General features: G+C 38.8%; 1 protein-coding gene across 4 annotated transcripts in view; it reads left to right on the forward strand.

The window, feature by feature from the left end:
• Positions 1-16,398, forward strand: part of LOC119739634 (extensin-like) — a 56,695-nt gene that overhangs the window by 9,870 nt on the left and 30,427 nt on the right. For all 4 annotated transcript variants that reach the window (XM_038214636.1, XM_038214637.1, XM_038214633.1 and 1 more), the window contains 2 exons: positions 6,255-6,317; positions 8,647-8,714. In XM_038214636.1, coding sequence (XP_038070564.1) covers positions 6,255-6,317; positions 8,647-8,714 — 131 coding nt within the window. The remainder of the gene's footprint in view (positions 1-6,254; positions 6,318-8,646; positions 8,715-16,398) is intronic.

The following is a 16,398-nucleotide window of genomic DNA, read 5'->3' on the forward strand; positions in this document are numbered from 1 at the left end:
TTTTAAAACTGCTGATTAAGTTTCAGCTTACGAAAAGTTTACAATTTGGCATACATGTAGTCTACATTTATAATCAGACACCTTTTTTTCCATGATACACTTTGAAACTGCAGGATTTGTGCAGCCAAGTAGCCATCCTGTCATGCCTGTATTGTGAATTACAGACGTTACATTTCTTTCGTGCATTGCAGTTTCATATATGACTTGAAGCTTTGCATGGCGGATGAGATAAAGTAAAAAGGTTGCGGGCAACACTATGTGGAAAGTATCTCTTCTTGGAAGAAGTGTGGTTCTGAAAAGAACCCGTTGGTTGAGAGTAGACTATAATTATGCAACATTGCAAATTGGTTCATTGCTTCGTCAGGTCTGTTGACTTAAAAAAAACCTTGGCCACTACCTGGCCTCGCCTCCCCCTTGAAAACCCCCCCCCCCCCCCCCCCCCCCCGACAACAAATCCGGGATCTGCCGATAGGTATAGCCCATGATAGTTGACATCATATCCTGCTTGGTGCATACATTGTAGGCCAGTTCACGTATGTACATGTAGGCTGGTCATGTGCAGGAAATTGATGCATCATCATGGCCAGACATCTGTGAACAACCGATGTGTCAAATATTAGGGGTTCTCTTTCCTTCTGCTAGTCGTGGCGCGCAAGACGTTCTCAGCGGGGTTATTCACGAGCGACGATATATCTTTGTTCCACGCAGCAGCATGCATGTTACAGTGATGCTTCATGTAGCGCTTTGGGGTCATTCCGTGTCAAATCAACACGCTTTTGGACCCGACCCTCACAGATTGAAACGATATTTGGTGTGATGATTGGCCTATATGAGAAACCCCCAGAACTGAATTTTTTTGTAAATTGACTCGTTAGTTTTTGAGATACGGGTCAACGAACTTTTGACTAATTAGCATGACCTCCGAACTTTAAATACTTGTATCTCAAAAACTATAGCGCCTACAAAGCCAAGTTGTACATCATATTAAAGCTCTTTGAATGGCCTCCATTTCATAAAATAAAACCAAAATCGTAGCATGAAGTGCAGAGAAAATGCGTAACAAAATGACCTTTGACCTCGAATTACGAAAAACAATATGCTTTAAATTTTGTAGTTTTTTTTCAAATGTTAGTTTATGATGTCAGCAACAATCTTAAAAAAAAATTGGGATGGGCGCTCTTAAAGTTTTTAGGTTATGATTTTTTGAAGAAAGCCTGTCCATGAAAAAGTATGCATAATATTAAATGTACATGTATGTACATGTACATGTACATGTACATTTATACTTGTACTGTGTACATATGTACATGTGCCATTTTGCTTGTGCATCATGTTTGCCCTTTACAACCATATAGTCTCAACTCAAAGGGCAGAACAAAATTACTTATAAAAAATATGTTATACCGGTCTATGTTACTTTCATTTTTTGCTCAACCAAAGTCTGTGTTGCAGTGTTCATCTCCTCGGCGGAGATCTTGTATACGCGTCCTGTTTCAGTGAACGGTTACACTGCTGTTAGTACATCCTTGCCATGAATTACAAGTGTGTCTGGTCGATAGGGGAACTTGAAAGATGGAGATGGCCCATGGGGATGAAGGAAACTCAGTTCCACTTCTTGGGATGCTGGAAGGATCTCCTGAACACATGCTAGCCACCAGTAACAGTCATACATCACTGTAACATACCCCTTGATATCTGCAAAATCAATACATGCAGTTTGTCCATGGACTTGGAGACAAACTGGTTCCTCCCTTGAGTCTGAGGAGGAGGAAAAATCACGCACCTTAATTTTGTCTTTAGACATCGGACAAAAACAGTGCAGCTTTTGTGTTCCTGGAATGGTACGTGCAATTTGGAATCTTTGCCTGAGAATATCCGCTTCATTCTTGTATTGCTCTGTTGTTGCAAAAGCGAAGTCAATACTGACTGAGAAGTAGCAAATTCATACAGCTGCCAAGGGGTCATAATCTGCTGATCCAAAGGTCGCTGGAGACTAGCTCTTGCTGCAAGGCGTTTAACAGTTCCTCCAATTCCATCAGATGGGCCTTTCCCGTGGGAGATTGCAAAAAAATGCCAATCTGCTGGTACACCAAAATCCTCTTCGTGATGGCACAAGTTGATGAAATTCTTGAGGTTCTTGTACTGAGCAGCACAACCATCTGAGAAGTACAATATCTTCTTGAAACTTCCAATCTTATTAGTGAGAAATTGAAGGAGCAATTTCTGGAACAGATGTACTGTTACAGTATCATGGGTATTACAGTCTGAGATGACGACAAAGCTTAGGTGCTCATCAAGTTTGCCTTCTTGTTGGAAGTAGCACACCTAGGGGTGAATTGTAGCCTGTAGATTGTTCCAGTGGAATGACTGGGCAGCATCCTGAACTACAAAACTGTAATTTTCTGCAAAATCTGCAATGACCAAGATTTCGCTTGGTTCCATGTTGTCTTTAGTGTGCTGGAGAAAGTGACTCTGCTGTTTGGCAATAAAGTCATGATGTAGTAACTTGCGGAGAGTAGCCATGAAGGAATCCAAAAAATCATCCACTGTATGAATTTTGGTTTCAAGTGTTAAACTGTTAAACGCCTTGCAGCAAGAGCTAGTCTCCAGCGACCTTTGGATCAGCAGATCATGACCCCTTGGCAGCTGTATGAATTTGCTACTTCTCAGAGAATGAGTACTGACTTCGCTTTTGCAACAACAGAGCAATACAAGAATGAAGCGGATATTCTCAGGCAAAGATTCCAAATTGCACGTACCATTCCAGGAACACAAAAGCTGCACTGTTTTTGTCCGATGTCTAAAGACAAAATTAAGGTGCGTGATTTTTCCTCCTCCTCAGACTCAAGGGAGGAACCAGTTTGTCTCCAAGTCCATGGACAAACTGCATGTATTGATTTTGCAGATATCAAGGGATATGTTACAGTGATGTATGACTGTTACTGGTGGCTAGCATGTCTTCAGGAGATCCTTCCAGCATCCCAAGAAGTGGAACTGAGTTTCCTTCATCCCCATGGGCCATCTCCATCTTTCAAGTTCCCCTATCGACCAGTAATTCATGGCAAGGATGTACTAACAGCAGTGGAACCGTTCACTGAAACAGGACGCGTCCACAAGATCTCCGCCGAGGAGATGAACACTGCAACACAGACTTTGGTTGAGCAAAAAATGAAAGTAACGTAGACCGGTATAACATATTTTTTATAAGTAATTTTGTTCTGCCCTTAATATATATATGAGTTGAGACTATATGGTTGTAAAGGGCAAACATGATGCACAGGTAAAATGTACACATGTACATGTACACAGTACAAGTATACATGTACATGTACATGTACATGTACATTTAATATTATGCATACTTTTTCATGGACAGGCTTTCTTCAAAAAATCATAACTTAAAAAGCTGACATCATTAACTAACATTTGAAAAAAAATTTAAAAATTTGAAGCATATTGTTTTTCGTAATTCGAGGTCAAAGGTCATTTTGTTACGCATTTTCTCTGCACTTCATGCTACGATTTTGGTTTTATTTTATGAAATGGAGGCCATTCAAAGAGCTTTAATATGATGTACAACTTGGCTTTGTAGGCGCTATAGTTTTTGAGATACAAGTATTTAAAGTTCGGAGGTCATGCTAATTAGTCAAAAGTTCGTTGACCCGTATCTCAAAAACTAACGAGTCAATTTACAAAAAAATTCAGTTCTGGGGGTTTCTCATATAGGCCAATCATCACACCAAATATCGTTTCAATCTGTGAGGGTCGGGTCCAAAAACGTGTTGATTTGACACGGAATGACCCTTTATACCAAAGGTCTCAAGACTCCATAGGAAGCACTTGAGACCAGTTTTTGCAGCAGCTTGAGATCAGTGCTTTCTGGACTCTGCCTTCACAGACACATATGTAGACAAATGCACAAATGACAAATGATCTACCCAGCTACCTTTACAAGTAATATACCAAAATTGAAATCATTCAATAAACCAAGTTTATAAAATGGAACGTACATGTACCTAATTGTTATTCGCTCTTTGCACACTCCGCCATAAGCATGCAGAGCCTGGATCTGGCAACTTTACACAATAAAAATAGACGGTTCAGTGATTACCATGTACTGAACCCCGACACGGGAATCATTGAACCGGCTACGGTATATTTATTGTGTAAAGTTGCCAGATCGAGGCTCTGCATGCTTATGGCAGGAGCGTGCAAAGAGCAAATTGCTGGGAACACAATTTAATTTATTTTGGCTGCCCTACCTTGGGAGGGGGCTTGTGACACTAGTGGTTAGGGTTCGTGACTCATGATCGAAGGGTCAGGAGTTCAAATCCATGCATGTATTGTGTCCTTGGGCAAGCCACTTCTCCCCCACTTGCCTCTCTCCAATCAGGGGGTATGTGGTACCAGCATTAAGCTGGGAAGTAACTTGTGATTTCTGTGATAAGTTATCGCGGTAACGTGGTATCGAGGAAGGATTTATCTTTGAATTCCGGATTTCTGTGATAAAATATCACAGTAACGTGGTATCGAGGAAGGATTTTTCTTTGAATTCCGGATTTCTGCGATAAATTATCACAGTAACGCAGTATCGAGGAAGGATTTATCTTTGAATTCCGGATTTCTGTGATAAATTATCACGGTAACGCGGTATTGCGGAAGGCAATTCAAGCTTCCGTACAGTGAAGCCTATTGCAGAAATTATGTATGCAATAACTAATACAGCATATATAGTGTTGTATGATTCCTGTAAGTGCTTAGCAATGGAACGAAAAACAATCGAAACAATCCCGCTTAAAAACCCAACTTGCATTAGATTAGGCCGGACCAGCATTTGTCTCAAATACCAATCAATAATCATGAAAATACTGTAAAACGTCAATTCACACGTTAAAATCCACAATCACTCAATAAGGCCCCCCAAAAAAGTCTCCGGTTTCTGGTATGGAGCTTGCCCCAAAAGTGGTGCGGCGATGCGGCTTTTTTTTTTTTTTTTTTTTTACCTTTTTTTTCCTTTAAATGTCGGCTGATGACTGTAAATGGTGCCCAACTAAATTTAGTGCAAAATGTTTTGGAACCCAGAGAGGCCACATTAAGCTTATACTCGATCGTAACCCCATTTTTAAAAATGTTAAAATTGTGCTGCAGCAGGATTCCAGTCGAGCCAGTGAGTTTGGCGGTTTTGAGACATCATCTTACATTGAAAAAAAAACTTTTTAATTTTGCCGACGCGCATGGCTATGGCGACGCGCGAGCATACCAGAAACCGGAGACTTTTTTTTTTGGCCTACGCCAGTTCCGTATTTCAACTGTGCATGAGCACAGTGATATTGATCACGGGTCATTCGGGATAATCCAATGCTCATCGAAGGCGCATGAACGCGCACAGACCCGGGCACACGACGCTCGCCTGTTAATTACAAGCAGAACGGGCATCCGCGTAACATCGCGTATCATCACGTCAGCTATTTTTCCCGAGTGACCTTCGACATGGACTACTTCTTCGAGATACCAAACTGGCTTATTATACACAGTTGCAAGAAAGTACATGAGCGTAAACAAATTACAATAAGCCTCCGTACTGATGACATCACACTTTGTTTACTTGTGCGCTTTTCTATGTGGCTACGAAACCGTCGTCCCCACCGGGCTCCCATGGAAAAGCACACGACTAAACAAAGTATGACGTCATCAGTCATGTCAGTACATATGCTTTTTCAAAAAATTACTATTACAGGAATGTATAACATGCAGACTATAGTGAGCTTGTCTTACATACGCAGTGTGGACTTCCGAACAAAAGACGTCCACATAATGTAGGTAGCAGCGACGAAGTGTGGACTTGCCCACGTCCACACAGTGTTTCCCCATTTCTGGAAAACAGGTTTAGAGGCATTTTTGGATTAGGTTTATCTGTAGCAGAATGAAGAGAAACACTAAAGGGAATCATTGAAAAAAAATTGGGTTGTAAGAGTTTTCACAGTTTGAGAAAAATGAGTTTTTCCACTGGTGTTCCTTAACTACACGAAAAGAAAGGAAAGTCCACACTAGGTATGTGAAACAAGTCTGGGTGTTTAGTTACAGGTAAAAATGCGTACATATTTATGTACATTGTACATATGGACGACACAGGAAACATACATAATGTACTTCCTATACAATGATTGTTGAGTGTACTTCATGTAGATTTTACCTGAGTGTGTACATACTGTACAAATATACAGTTACTCTACTTTTTTATCTTTGACTTGCAGGTTGGTTTTTATGAGTTTGTGGAACCTCTACATAAATGCAACATCAATGGCAAGGGGCTATTTGTAAGTATTGATTATTTGCCTGCAATCGGGGACCCCCTATTGTCCCTCTTTTGTTTATACATGTACCTTTGTTTATACATGATAGCCAAATTGGGGACCTTCGGGAATTGGGGACCCTATTGTCCTCTATTTTTCAACGTCCCCTACAGAAACAAACTCAACCCTTATACACACACCCCACTAGCAATGCCTGTTCTTGTGTCAAAATTTCCAAATATCCCTGGCAGGCAAGTCGCCCCCCCCCACCCACCCCCCTCCCCATCCACCCTCCACCCCCTCCCCTGTCTGATATGCCTCTGGTGTATGTACACGTACATGTACATGCCCTTTGCAATTTACACACTTTTGTGTGTGTATAAGGGGTGTGCCATCCTCCTATTGTATATTTTTTTGGCGGCAAAATCGTCATTGGGTCAGCAAACTCATGTGTTTGTTGGTATGCTGTACATACTGAAGAGCACCACCTATCATGATTTCATAGTCAGCTTTGAACAGCACCCCTATAAGTGGTGTCCATTTCCTCCCCCCCCCCTTCCCCAACCCAACACCCCCCTCCCCCAACCCAACACCCCCCAACAAATTCCTGGCTACCTTCCAGCATTGAGCCTTGAGGTTCTGTCTGCAAATTTCTTCCCCTCCCCCCCCCCAAAAAAAGAGGAAAGAACAGGACATACATGTACTAATGTCCTACACCAAAAATTAGCTTTTAAAGGGTGAAGTGGTTAAAGCTATAGTCCATCATTTGCAGCCATCCGAAAAGTAATTGGCGTAATTATTGTTGAAAAACAAACTTGGTTGAAAGATAGTAAGGGAACTAAACTCCCTGTGAAATTATTCTTTCTGGGAAGCTGTCATTTTGAAGTAATCAACGAAAGAAGGCATTTCCAACGGTGATTCTTAAGAAGCACCGTAGGAAAATTTAAATAAGTAGTTCGTTTTGTTATTCAGCGCAGCGCGCACAAGTATTGGAACGACGCACACGCGCGCGGTTGTTATAATTCGTCGGATCAGTGCGCGACGCCGCGTATAGCTGCAATTCAAAACAATTCAAAACATGATTCAGTAACTTTTGATTTGAAATTGAGATCTTAGAATGCTGCTTTTCTCCGAATGTACAGCTGAAGCTTAGCTGAAACTTCATCAGGTTAGTTGCTCAGTATCCTTCATTAGATTTTGAACACTTTTGTTGCTTCAAACGAACAAAATGCACTAATTACAAATGATGGACTATAGCTTTAAACCACAGACTTCAAAGAAAAACAGATACAATGTAGCTAAACTGTAGCTTGGATACATATATCTCCTTTTCAGGCTGTCCGGGTATGTGCACTTTTGTGCCAACATGAACATGATCCAAAGAACCACAATTTCCATGAGACCTTGAAATCTAGCCGAGGCCTCGATACCAGGTCCCTACTAAAGAGCTGCTCATTGTCTGTTGTTTTGCAACAGTGCATATATAAACATTGTTCCCAGCATATTGCTAAATGCCGGAAATGTGTCTTCCAGCTTTTTTCCCCTTTTTATTTTTTTTTAAAAGTTGGCTGTGATGGTACCGGGGTATGTGCATGTCTTGAGGGCATTTAAAAGGAAGCGCTGTAAAAGTGATTTCCTTGTTACTAGTCCATGATTTTAGTATGTCACACAACAAGGAAGTGAGTTCTGTGTCGTCGTTAGAATTGGCTGTTGAATGTTACTCGTGTGAACATTCAAGGAGTGAGCAAGTACGGCCGAGTACAGGAATGAGTCGGGCGTAGAAAGTGAAAGCAGTGACTGGTTTGCATTCGGTCAAAAAATCAAGCGCATTGGGAAAAGACAGCTACATGTACACGCACGTACATGTTGTTTCCTCATTCGTGTGAAATGGGCTTGATCGTGGCGGTTCTCTATCTCGCCAAAAGTTAATCTAGGAGTTCATCAGGATCAGTTTGGCATCCCTGTACGTGGAAATCGCACCCTGTATGTCACGAGGACTGACCAGTGGACGGTGTCATCCTAGCTGTGAAATATATAATCACAGATTTTTCCCCAGCTTCACGCACCAGCCTTATCCGCCAACTACCTGCACGTCAGAAGGGTCCTTCCTGTAAACTCTGGTCTTCCCTGCGCTATACTTAGAAAAAAGGGCCGCAACAGGCTACTCAATGTAATAAAAAGCCGCTGGTATTTTTGTGCACGATTGGTGAGACGTGAGGATTGAATTTATACCTGAAACCACTACATCCTGATTGAGATTCCTGTTGACTGGAAATATACCGAAGTTTCCTCCGGTTATCTTTTGTCGGTGTACCGTATTTTATATCACCCTGAAAAAAATCTGTCGTTTTAGGAGCTGTCAGAAAGAAGACTGCAAGGACTCTACCCTAATATGCCGACAGGAAAGTCCGATCCAGCCTCGTAAGTAACCTGATCACTTTTTTTTTAAATTGGTGTCAAATGGTGCGTGTTTATAGTGTAAATCGAGGACACGGCTCACGTGCAACATCATCGATGAATCGAGGACAGAAACCGAATCGAGACTCCTCGGTTGGAAAACGTGTACAAAACCAATGAGAGCTGTTGCGAAAAAGTTCAAGTACAAACAAAGGAAAAGGGAAGAGAAACAAAAGAAAATCCTCAATTTACATCATCAACAAACATGCTTGTATGTCTGAGTGCGCTTGTTTATGGTGTAAATTGAGGACACACACGTGCAGCATCATCGATGAATCAAGGACAGAGACCTAATTGAGGACTCCTCAGTTGGAAAACGTGTACAAAACCAATGAGAGCTGCTGCGAAAAAGTTCAAGTACAAACAAAAGAAAAGGGAAGAGAAACAAAAGAAAATCCTCGATTTACACCATAAACAAACGTGCTTGGGTGTACTTGTTCTACATTACCCCCAAGGACAGACACACAAAGGGAGAACAATAGATCCTTTCAGTCCTCGGGAGTTGGGTCTTTTGTTCAAAATGGTCCTCTGTGGTAGGTTTGTGTGCTTAAAACACAAAGCATTGTCCTCGGGAGTATAGTAAAGCAAGAGTACATGGAGGGGTGTGTGTGTGTGACTGAAGTGGAGTTTAATTTCTGGTTCTGGTTCAACTAAAGTTGCATTCCTGTGCTGTTCAACAAATTCAGTACTTTTTTTCTTTTTGTACATTTTCAACGCGTATGTTTTATTCCAACAACAAAAACTCCTTTTTCCCTTTTTTAGACGTTTCCAACCCTCTGAAAAAAAGTTCTTGTTTTTGAGCACAAACAGATCTGGCTCCCAGTCCCTACATTAATATCGATACTGATTGTTGGGTGGGAACCAGATTACCCAACATTGCATGAAATTTTAGCTGATGACCTCTGATGCAATAATTATCAGCTTTTGAGCTGCAAAAAAAATAATATGGCATAACTGCACGTGTACGCATATTTCTACTTGTTTTGTTCTTTGGATGAAAACTACATACCATACATGTGCCATAGTGGAGCAAACTTAAGCACTTTGAAAACCCTCTTGACAGCTGATGCAGGGACAGGCCCTCAATTAAAAAAAAATGATAAGGGCCTGCTAATTGTTCCATTTATTTTTATTTCCTTCTTTTTCCTTCTTTTTCCTTCTTTCATTTCGGTATTTATCTTAAATATTTTTCCGGTTGCACATGTGTACACATTTAGAATATCCGGGGGTTTTAAATTTTGAGAAGGATTACAGAGATGCCACTCGATACCATACGTCCGCCTGGCCTGGAATGCCTATCTGTGTGTACAGACCCACACCCATTTTTTTGTGTACATGTATGTATGTAGAACTTGAACTTTGTCATGCTGTATGTTGTAATGTAAATAATACGTGACGCATTCTTGCAATTAGCGAGACAGAACTGGGCAGAGGTCAAAATGAAGGTTTGCGGATATTTATTAGAAAAGATAGTTAAATTCTCCTTAAAATTCATACTGTTTGTTGCACTTTAATCGGACATTCCGTTGACAAGTTATGGGTGTTTAAAGTTTGCATTATCGACATGTCAAAAAGTAAAAAACTGAGAAAAGGGCATAAAGCTCTGTTTTGTGGTTGTGAGAAATGAAAGATGCCAATTGATTTTCCTTAAAAAAACACACTTTTATTCCACGATTTGTATCCTATTACTTAATATATGCATAGTAGACATATCAAAGTAAAGACTACAAATATTAATAACTATGAAAGTAAAAAATATAATCACCCCCATTCATTTTTGGCTGTTTCGGCAACCGGCCGAAACAGCCTTTGTTTTCGTAAAAATTTTTCTTTTTTTCGTTTTTTTCTTCTTTTTCAGGCAATCCCCATAGCATTTGTACACGTTTTTACAGTGGAAGGCTCTTTGGGCACTAAAATCAATCCGATTGACTTTATACTCGGCACACACTTCGACCAGCATCTGACGATGTGCGCCGAACATTGACGTCATCATGACGTCATCACGTGACATGTGACCTCATATTAAAAGTGCATATTTTGACGGCCAATATCTACAGAACTACATGTCTGATTATGTTGAATGTTGGTGTATGCCTAGACCGTGATGTGTTATAGATGAAAATTGATGTAACGTCATCATGACGTAATCACGTGACATGTGACGTCATAATTCAAAGCCCTATGAGAATGTAGTCACCTATTATATGTCACCATTTATTATAAACAGAACTACATGTACACATCCTTCCTTATACTTGAAACTTTACATGTCACATGTCACAAAAAGTGATCGAAACAGCCCTATATGTTTGTCCACAAACATACTTGACATCAATCTAGTTTTGTTTGTTGCATTCATCCCTTTTATATTTTTTTATTTTTTTTACGAGAAACCCTCACATATGCCCATGGTACAAAAACAGCTTTTCGGGTATTCAGCGGATGATCGAAATTTCGACATCCTAGGGCATAGCCCTACAATGCACTACCCAACAATGAGGATTTTTTTTATGGGATGCTGGCTAAAAAAAAAAATGGGGGGGGAGGGAGGAGGAGGGGGGAGCAAATTGCATGCACCATTGCTTTTAAGGTTGACAGTGCTCTTCAACACGAACATGTGTTGGTTTTTATACCATACAAACATCACAGAAATACAATAATCGGGGCTCTCTATCAGTCGTTGGAAAATTGAGCTTTTTGAATTGATGATAATTACATGTCGAACAAAGCTACTTGTACAATGTACATGGGTCATTTCACAAATGGGGTCCAATTTTGTGTGTGTGTCCCTGTTACATCTGATATAAGATTGTGTAAATTCAGGACACATTTTTTAATGCCTTCTACCTCCGAGAGTGATTCTGTGAAGCAGTATATATACCTGCCAAACAAATACAAAGTTTGAAACCGATTTTTATTGGTACAAATGTACTTGCGTGGCAAATTACAAAGATAAGGTGTAACAGGGACACAAAACGAATGTCACACTTTTGGACCCCAAATTAATGGAATGACCCACATGTATATATTTGTAACTGTAAGTACTTTACTGTTATTTGGTTTATTTGAAAATTTAATGATTTTCTGAATGTTACATTCATAACATACACATGTATGACAGTGATTTTAAAAAATCAAGATACTAGGCCTATGTACACGCACACGAGATTAGAAACTTTTCAAGGAAACGTAATGTGCATTATGGACATGATGAAGTTTGAAATGGTAATCGAGAATCAATCTTGCGTGCATTCGTATTTATAAAGGAAACAACGAAAATAAATATCATGCTCTCATGTTTACATAGCACCAGTGCCAATTTTTTTAGAAACAGGATCTAAACTTGAACTGATAACTTAATGAGGTTAGTATGTGTAAGGTCAGGCAGGGTCTCCTTTTATAAAGCTGACCCACTTCTATGCGCATTGAATAACCGTAACCATCCCCAACCCATCAAAATCCAACTGCATGTTTTGTTGGAATCTATTGGAGTGAGGACTGCACTGGTAAACTGATTACGCTTTACATGTGGTCAGGCATATACGTGTATATGGGCAATTCTTTGGTAACGGAATTACGGAATTTTGTCACTTTGTCAAGGATTATTCTTTCCCAAGAAAATATGTTCTATGCTAGGCAACTAATCTAAACATGGAAAGGGAGCCAAGACCCAATAGAATTGATTGAGCGCTAAAAAAAAAAAAATCCCACAAGATTACCCTTTAAGGGGCGGAGCTTAATATCGGTAACGGAATTACGGACGGAGGACAAGCATATTTGAGTTCTTGCATAAATTAATAAAACTCTCTGAAGTTTTGAAATTTTAAAATTGGACACTACCTGTTATTCATAGAGTTCAGGGGTGTTGTTAACTACAATGCAGAACAAAGTTGAAAAAAATAATCACTCTTTTCATAATTTGCATTTTAATCACGGTAACGGAATTACGCCTGGGCGGTAACGGAATTACGCCATAGGTTTACATGTAATAGGTAAATGCAATACTTTTACATTGAATTCAACATAAACTCATCACAATACAAATGTTAGAAGTTTATAAAATGCCACAAGGGGAAAGCTAAGTGAAAATTAGCAGATCAAAATGTAAATGTAGGCCTAAACATGTCTGGGCTTCATTTTTTAGGTCAAAGGTCAAGGTCAAATGAAAGCAATATGTATATGTATATTTTTTTTTACCGAGAAAATCTAATTTTACTATGAACAATTGTGTTATCGTATTTCACTAGTTTTTCGTGGAAAATACAATAAAACTGCACTGGTTGGCATCTCTGAGCAAGGGAAGATGTTAAGTTATGCCAAGTAGAAGTACAAGTACAGTCTGGTACTCAACTTTCATATATACTTGTTGTTGAATATATTTTCTGTGGGTACCAGACAACGGCTTTGGCAACACATATTTACAAAATGTAAAGGGAATGTACATCATTGGCTTTTGCTGTAATTTTAAGAAATGAACTATTTGAGGGGTTAGTATAATAGATCAAATATTGTTACACTGACATGTTTGAAGTTTTGCGTTCAAAAATGCTGGAACAACCAAGAAAAACAAAACTGTCCAAGTAGTCTGGTTCCCTGACTCCACTAAAGGTAAAATGGATCAATTTATAGATGCCAGAAAATTGGAGGATAAGGGAACCAGACTAGCTGGCCTGCACCCGTTCATGAACATGTAACAAATAGCAAACAAAATTTGGACTGGAAAGAGTGTAAAGTTGGAGCAGTAGTTGAAAAATAGTTAGGTTTTTCCAACGGTGGTCGGCCGACCACCGTTGGAAATGTATACAAAAATATCATTTTCTTGAAAATTACTTCACACCAGGTGCCATAATTTTACAGGATGCTTTTGACTGTCATTTACCAACATCCTAGTAAGGTATTTTGTAAAAACTTGGTAGTTTTATTTTCTGATGTTTGAAAATGTTGTATATTCCCTTTAAGCATCCAAACAACTATTAGCATTTTTTAAATAGTTAAAAAGAAAACGTAAAAGTAAAAAATATCAATGGAACACCTGATTATTTTTAATTATATAATAGCAAATTTAAGAGGGAAATGATTTAACAAGTAATTTAGTATTTAAAGTTATTGTCCAAGGTTACAAGCAAATCTCCTATTTAATAATATGTCATGTACATAATCTGGAGGAAATGTGCATACTTTGTGCATGCGTAATTCCGTTACCGTAATTCCGTTACCGTTTCGTAATTCCGTTACCACTTGGAAAAATGCCAAGAAATTACTATTTTAAAGTTTTTATTTTTCATTTATGTTTATAGTAGGGTCTTTTCTCAACATACATGATTTGAAGAAAAAAAACAAGAAAATTTGTGAAATAAGTAACTTTTGCCATTTTTTCGGTAACGGAATTACGTGCTAATTTTGACATTTTTAAATGAAGGCCTACACTATATATATATATATATTTATATTTTTAGAATTTTTTTTAATGACCCTGAGTAATGTTAGTAACTTGTAACATCATAAAATAAATCAAATCTTTTCCCTATAACTCAGAAAGTAATACATACACTAAATTTTATTTTTTTACCAAATCTGAAAGTTTTTAATCATAAATTGCAAAAATCACTGTTTTTACCAGAAATATGTAATTTTTTTCAATTTTGTTTTTTGAACTGAATTCCCCATTTAATTGAGGTCTGGAAAAAGTACAAAAAAGGTTTAATATGTAAATATTTATTTTTGACATTTTTTGCTCTCCCATGGAGAATTGCCCACATACCACTGTATTATCAGAGTACAACAGTTTGGGTGTTGAGTTATGGTGTTGAGTTACGGTGTTAGACTTTGTAAGAGTGAGGAAGGATCCTAGTGGAATGGGTTAGGGTTTAAAAGCAAGGGATTGCAGATTGTCTGCTTGCACTAGCGCTGTGCCGAATACAAACATGGAATATGCCAAATATTCATCGTCAATCGAATATCAAAATGGCTTCTTTTTTTTAAATTCAACTCTTCGAAAAAAAACTTGAGCGGTCTTTAGCGAGGCAAGAAAAACGTCCACAACACAATTCTTTACATGAAATTGTTATAGGTTGCAAGCTTTTTGTTTGCCAGATGCCACACTTAAGTGTCAAAAGCCACTTTGGTGCATGATTTGAGAGCTCTACATTTATGTAATTCCGTGAGATTAATTAGCTCGAATTTTCGACTGTAAAATCAAAGTAAAGGCCATTCTGTCAGCCAGTCCACTACATGTACCTCTTCTTTAATATGAGGCCATCAGCCTCAGTCAAAAATTTTGGCCATCGGTATCAAGTGAGGGGAATAATCGTCATATAGAGATTTTTGGCAAGGTACAATGTATACACATCCAGAGTTGGAAAATATGTGATAGCATTGCAGCGGTGGCAGCTTTTTGGGTGTTAGCACCTTTTTTTTCTCAAAATTTCCATCAAAATGCTTGTTACCACTCTAGGGACGGTATACCTTGCGCATGCGCACTATATAATCAGTTATGCCATGATCTGATACTGACCAAACCCCCAGGCTGATAGCCTAAATTATTTTAATAAACTCTTTGTCAATTTGTGACAAGCGCAGGCACACTAAAATCCTGATTAGTGGCCAGTTACGGTAGGCTGGCACATGTTAGACTTGATCAGCGCATTTCGAATATATTAAAATATTTGATCAAGTCCAAGTTCGAATAACTGAATGCTTGGCATCACTCTTTTGAATATGGACATTCACATTAGCATATAAAGCAAAAAGGCACCAAAATGCCCTTAAAAATGGCAACATGAAAATTGAAAATAAGGTTAACTGGGACACAAAAAAGGTACATTTTCAAGGATTTCATTAAAAATATTACATCACATGGGCCCTATTATTAAAGCCAAATTCCAAAAAATGAACAATGCATATGATACTGGTACATTTACATGAACTTCTGTGTACATTCTGTTTTGTTCTCAGCATTTCAATTTTGGTTGCTGTGTCATGTTTGTGCACCTGCTTTTTCTTTAAAGGGAAGATACAACATTTGCAAACGGCAAACATCAAAAAAACGAAATGATCAAATTTATCAAAAAATTGCTTACTGGATGGTTAGGGAATGACATTCTAAAGCACCCTTTTAAATCGTGGCTCCTGGTGTGCTGACATTTTCAAGAAAAAGGTATTTTTCCAACGCTGGTCGGCCGACCAGCGTTGGAGAAAACTGTTTTTTTTTTCCAAAGGTGCTCTGAATTTTTCATAATTTGTTTTTCCGCATTTTCTTTGCAATTGATTACACACCTGTTAAAGGGTACAAGCCTGTCGGACTGATTCTCTGACCTTACAGTACACCAAAGTTGACAAACTGCTCCGTTTCATCTTAAGTGGGGTCAGGGAACCAGACTCCAAGAACATGATGTTATTCTTGGTTTTTCCAGCATCTTCAAGCCCAAATCATGAAACAAGTCAGTTTAACAATATTTGCTATATGACATTCTAATCCCCCAAATCCATTTACTACTGAAAATTGCAGTAAGAGCAAAAGTTGTATATTCCCTTTAACATATTTCCAACGTTTGTATTTTTATCTTTAAAACAGAGAGCTATATTATATGAACATTGTTGTTGTTAGCACGTCCGGTCTCAAACGAAAGTGATACGAATGATGTTTACA

Source organism: Patiria miniata, unplaced genomic scaffold (assembly GCF_015706575.1).
Source record: "Patiria miniata isolate m_02_andy unplaced genomic scaffold, ASM1570657v1 HiC_scaffold_4, whole genome shotgun sequence".
Classification (NCBI taxonomy): Eukaryota; Metazoa; Echinodermata; class Asteroidea; order Valvatida; family Asterinidae; genus Patiria; species Patiria miniata.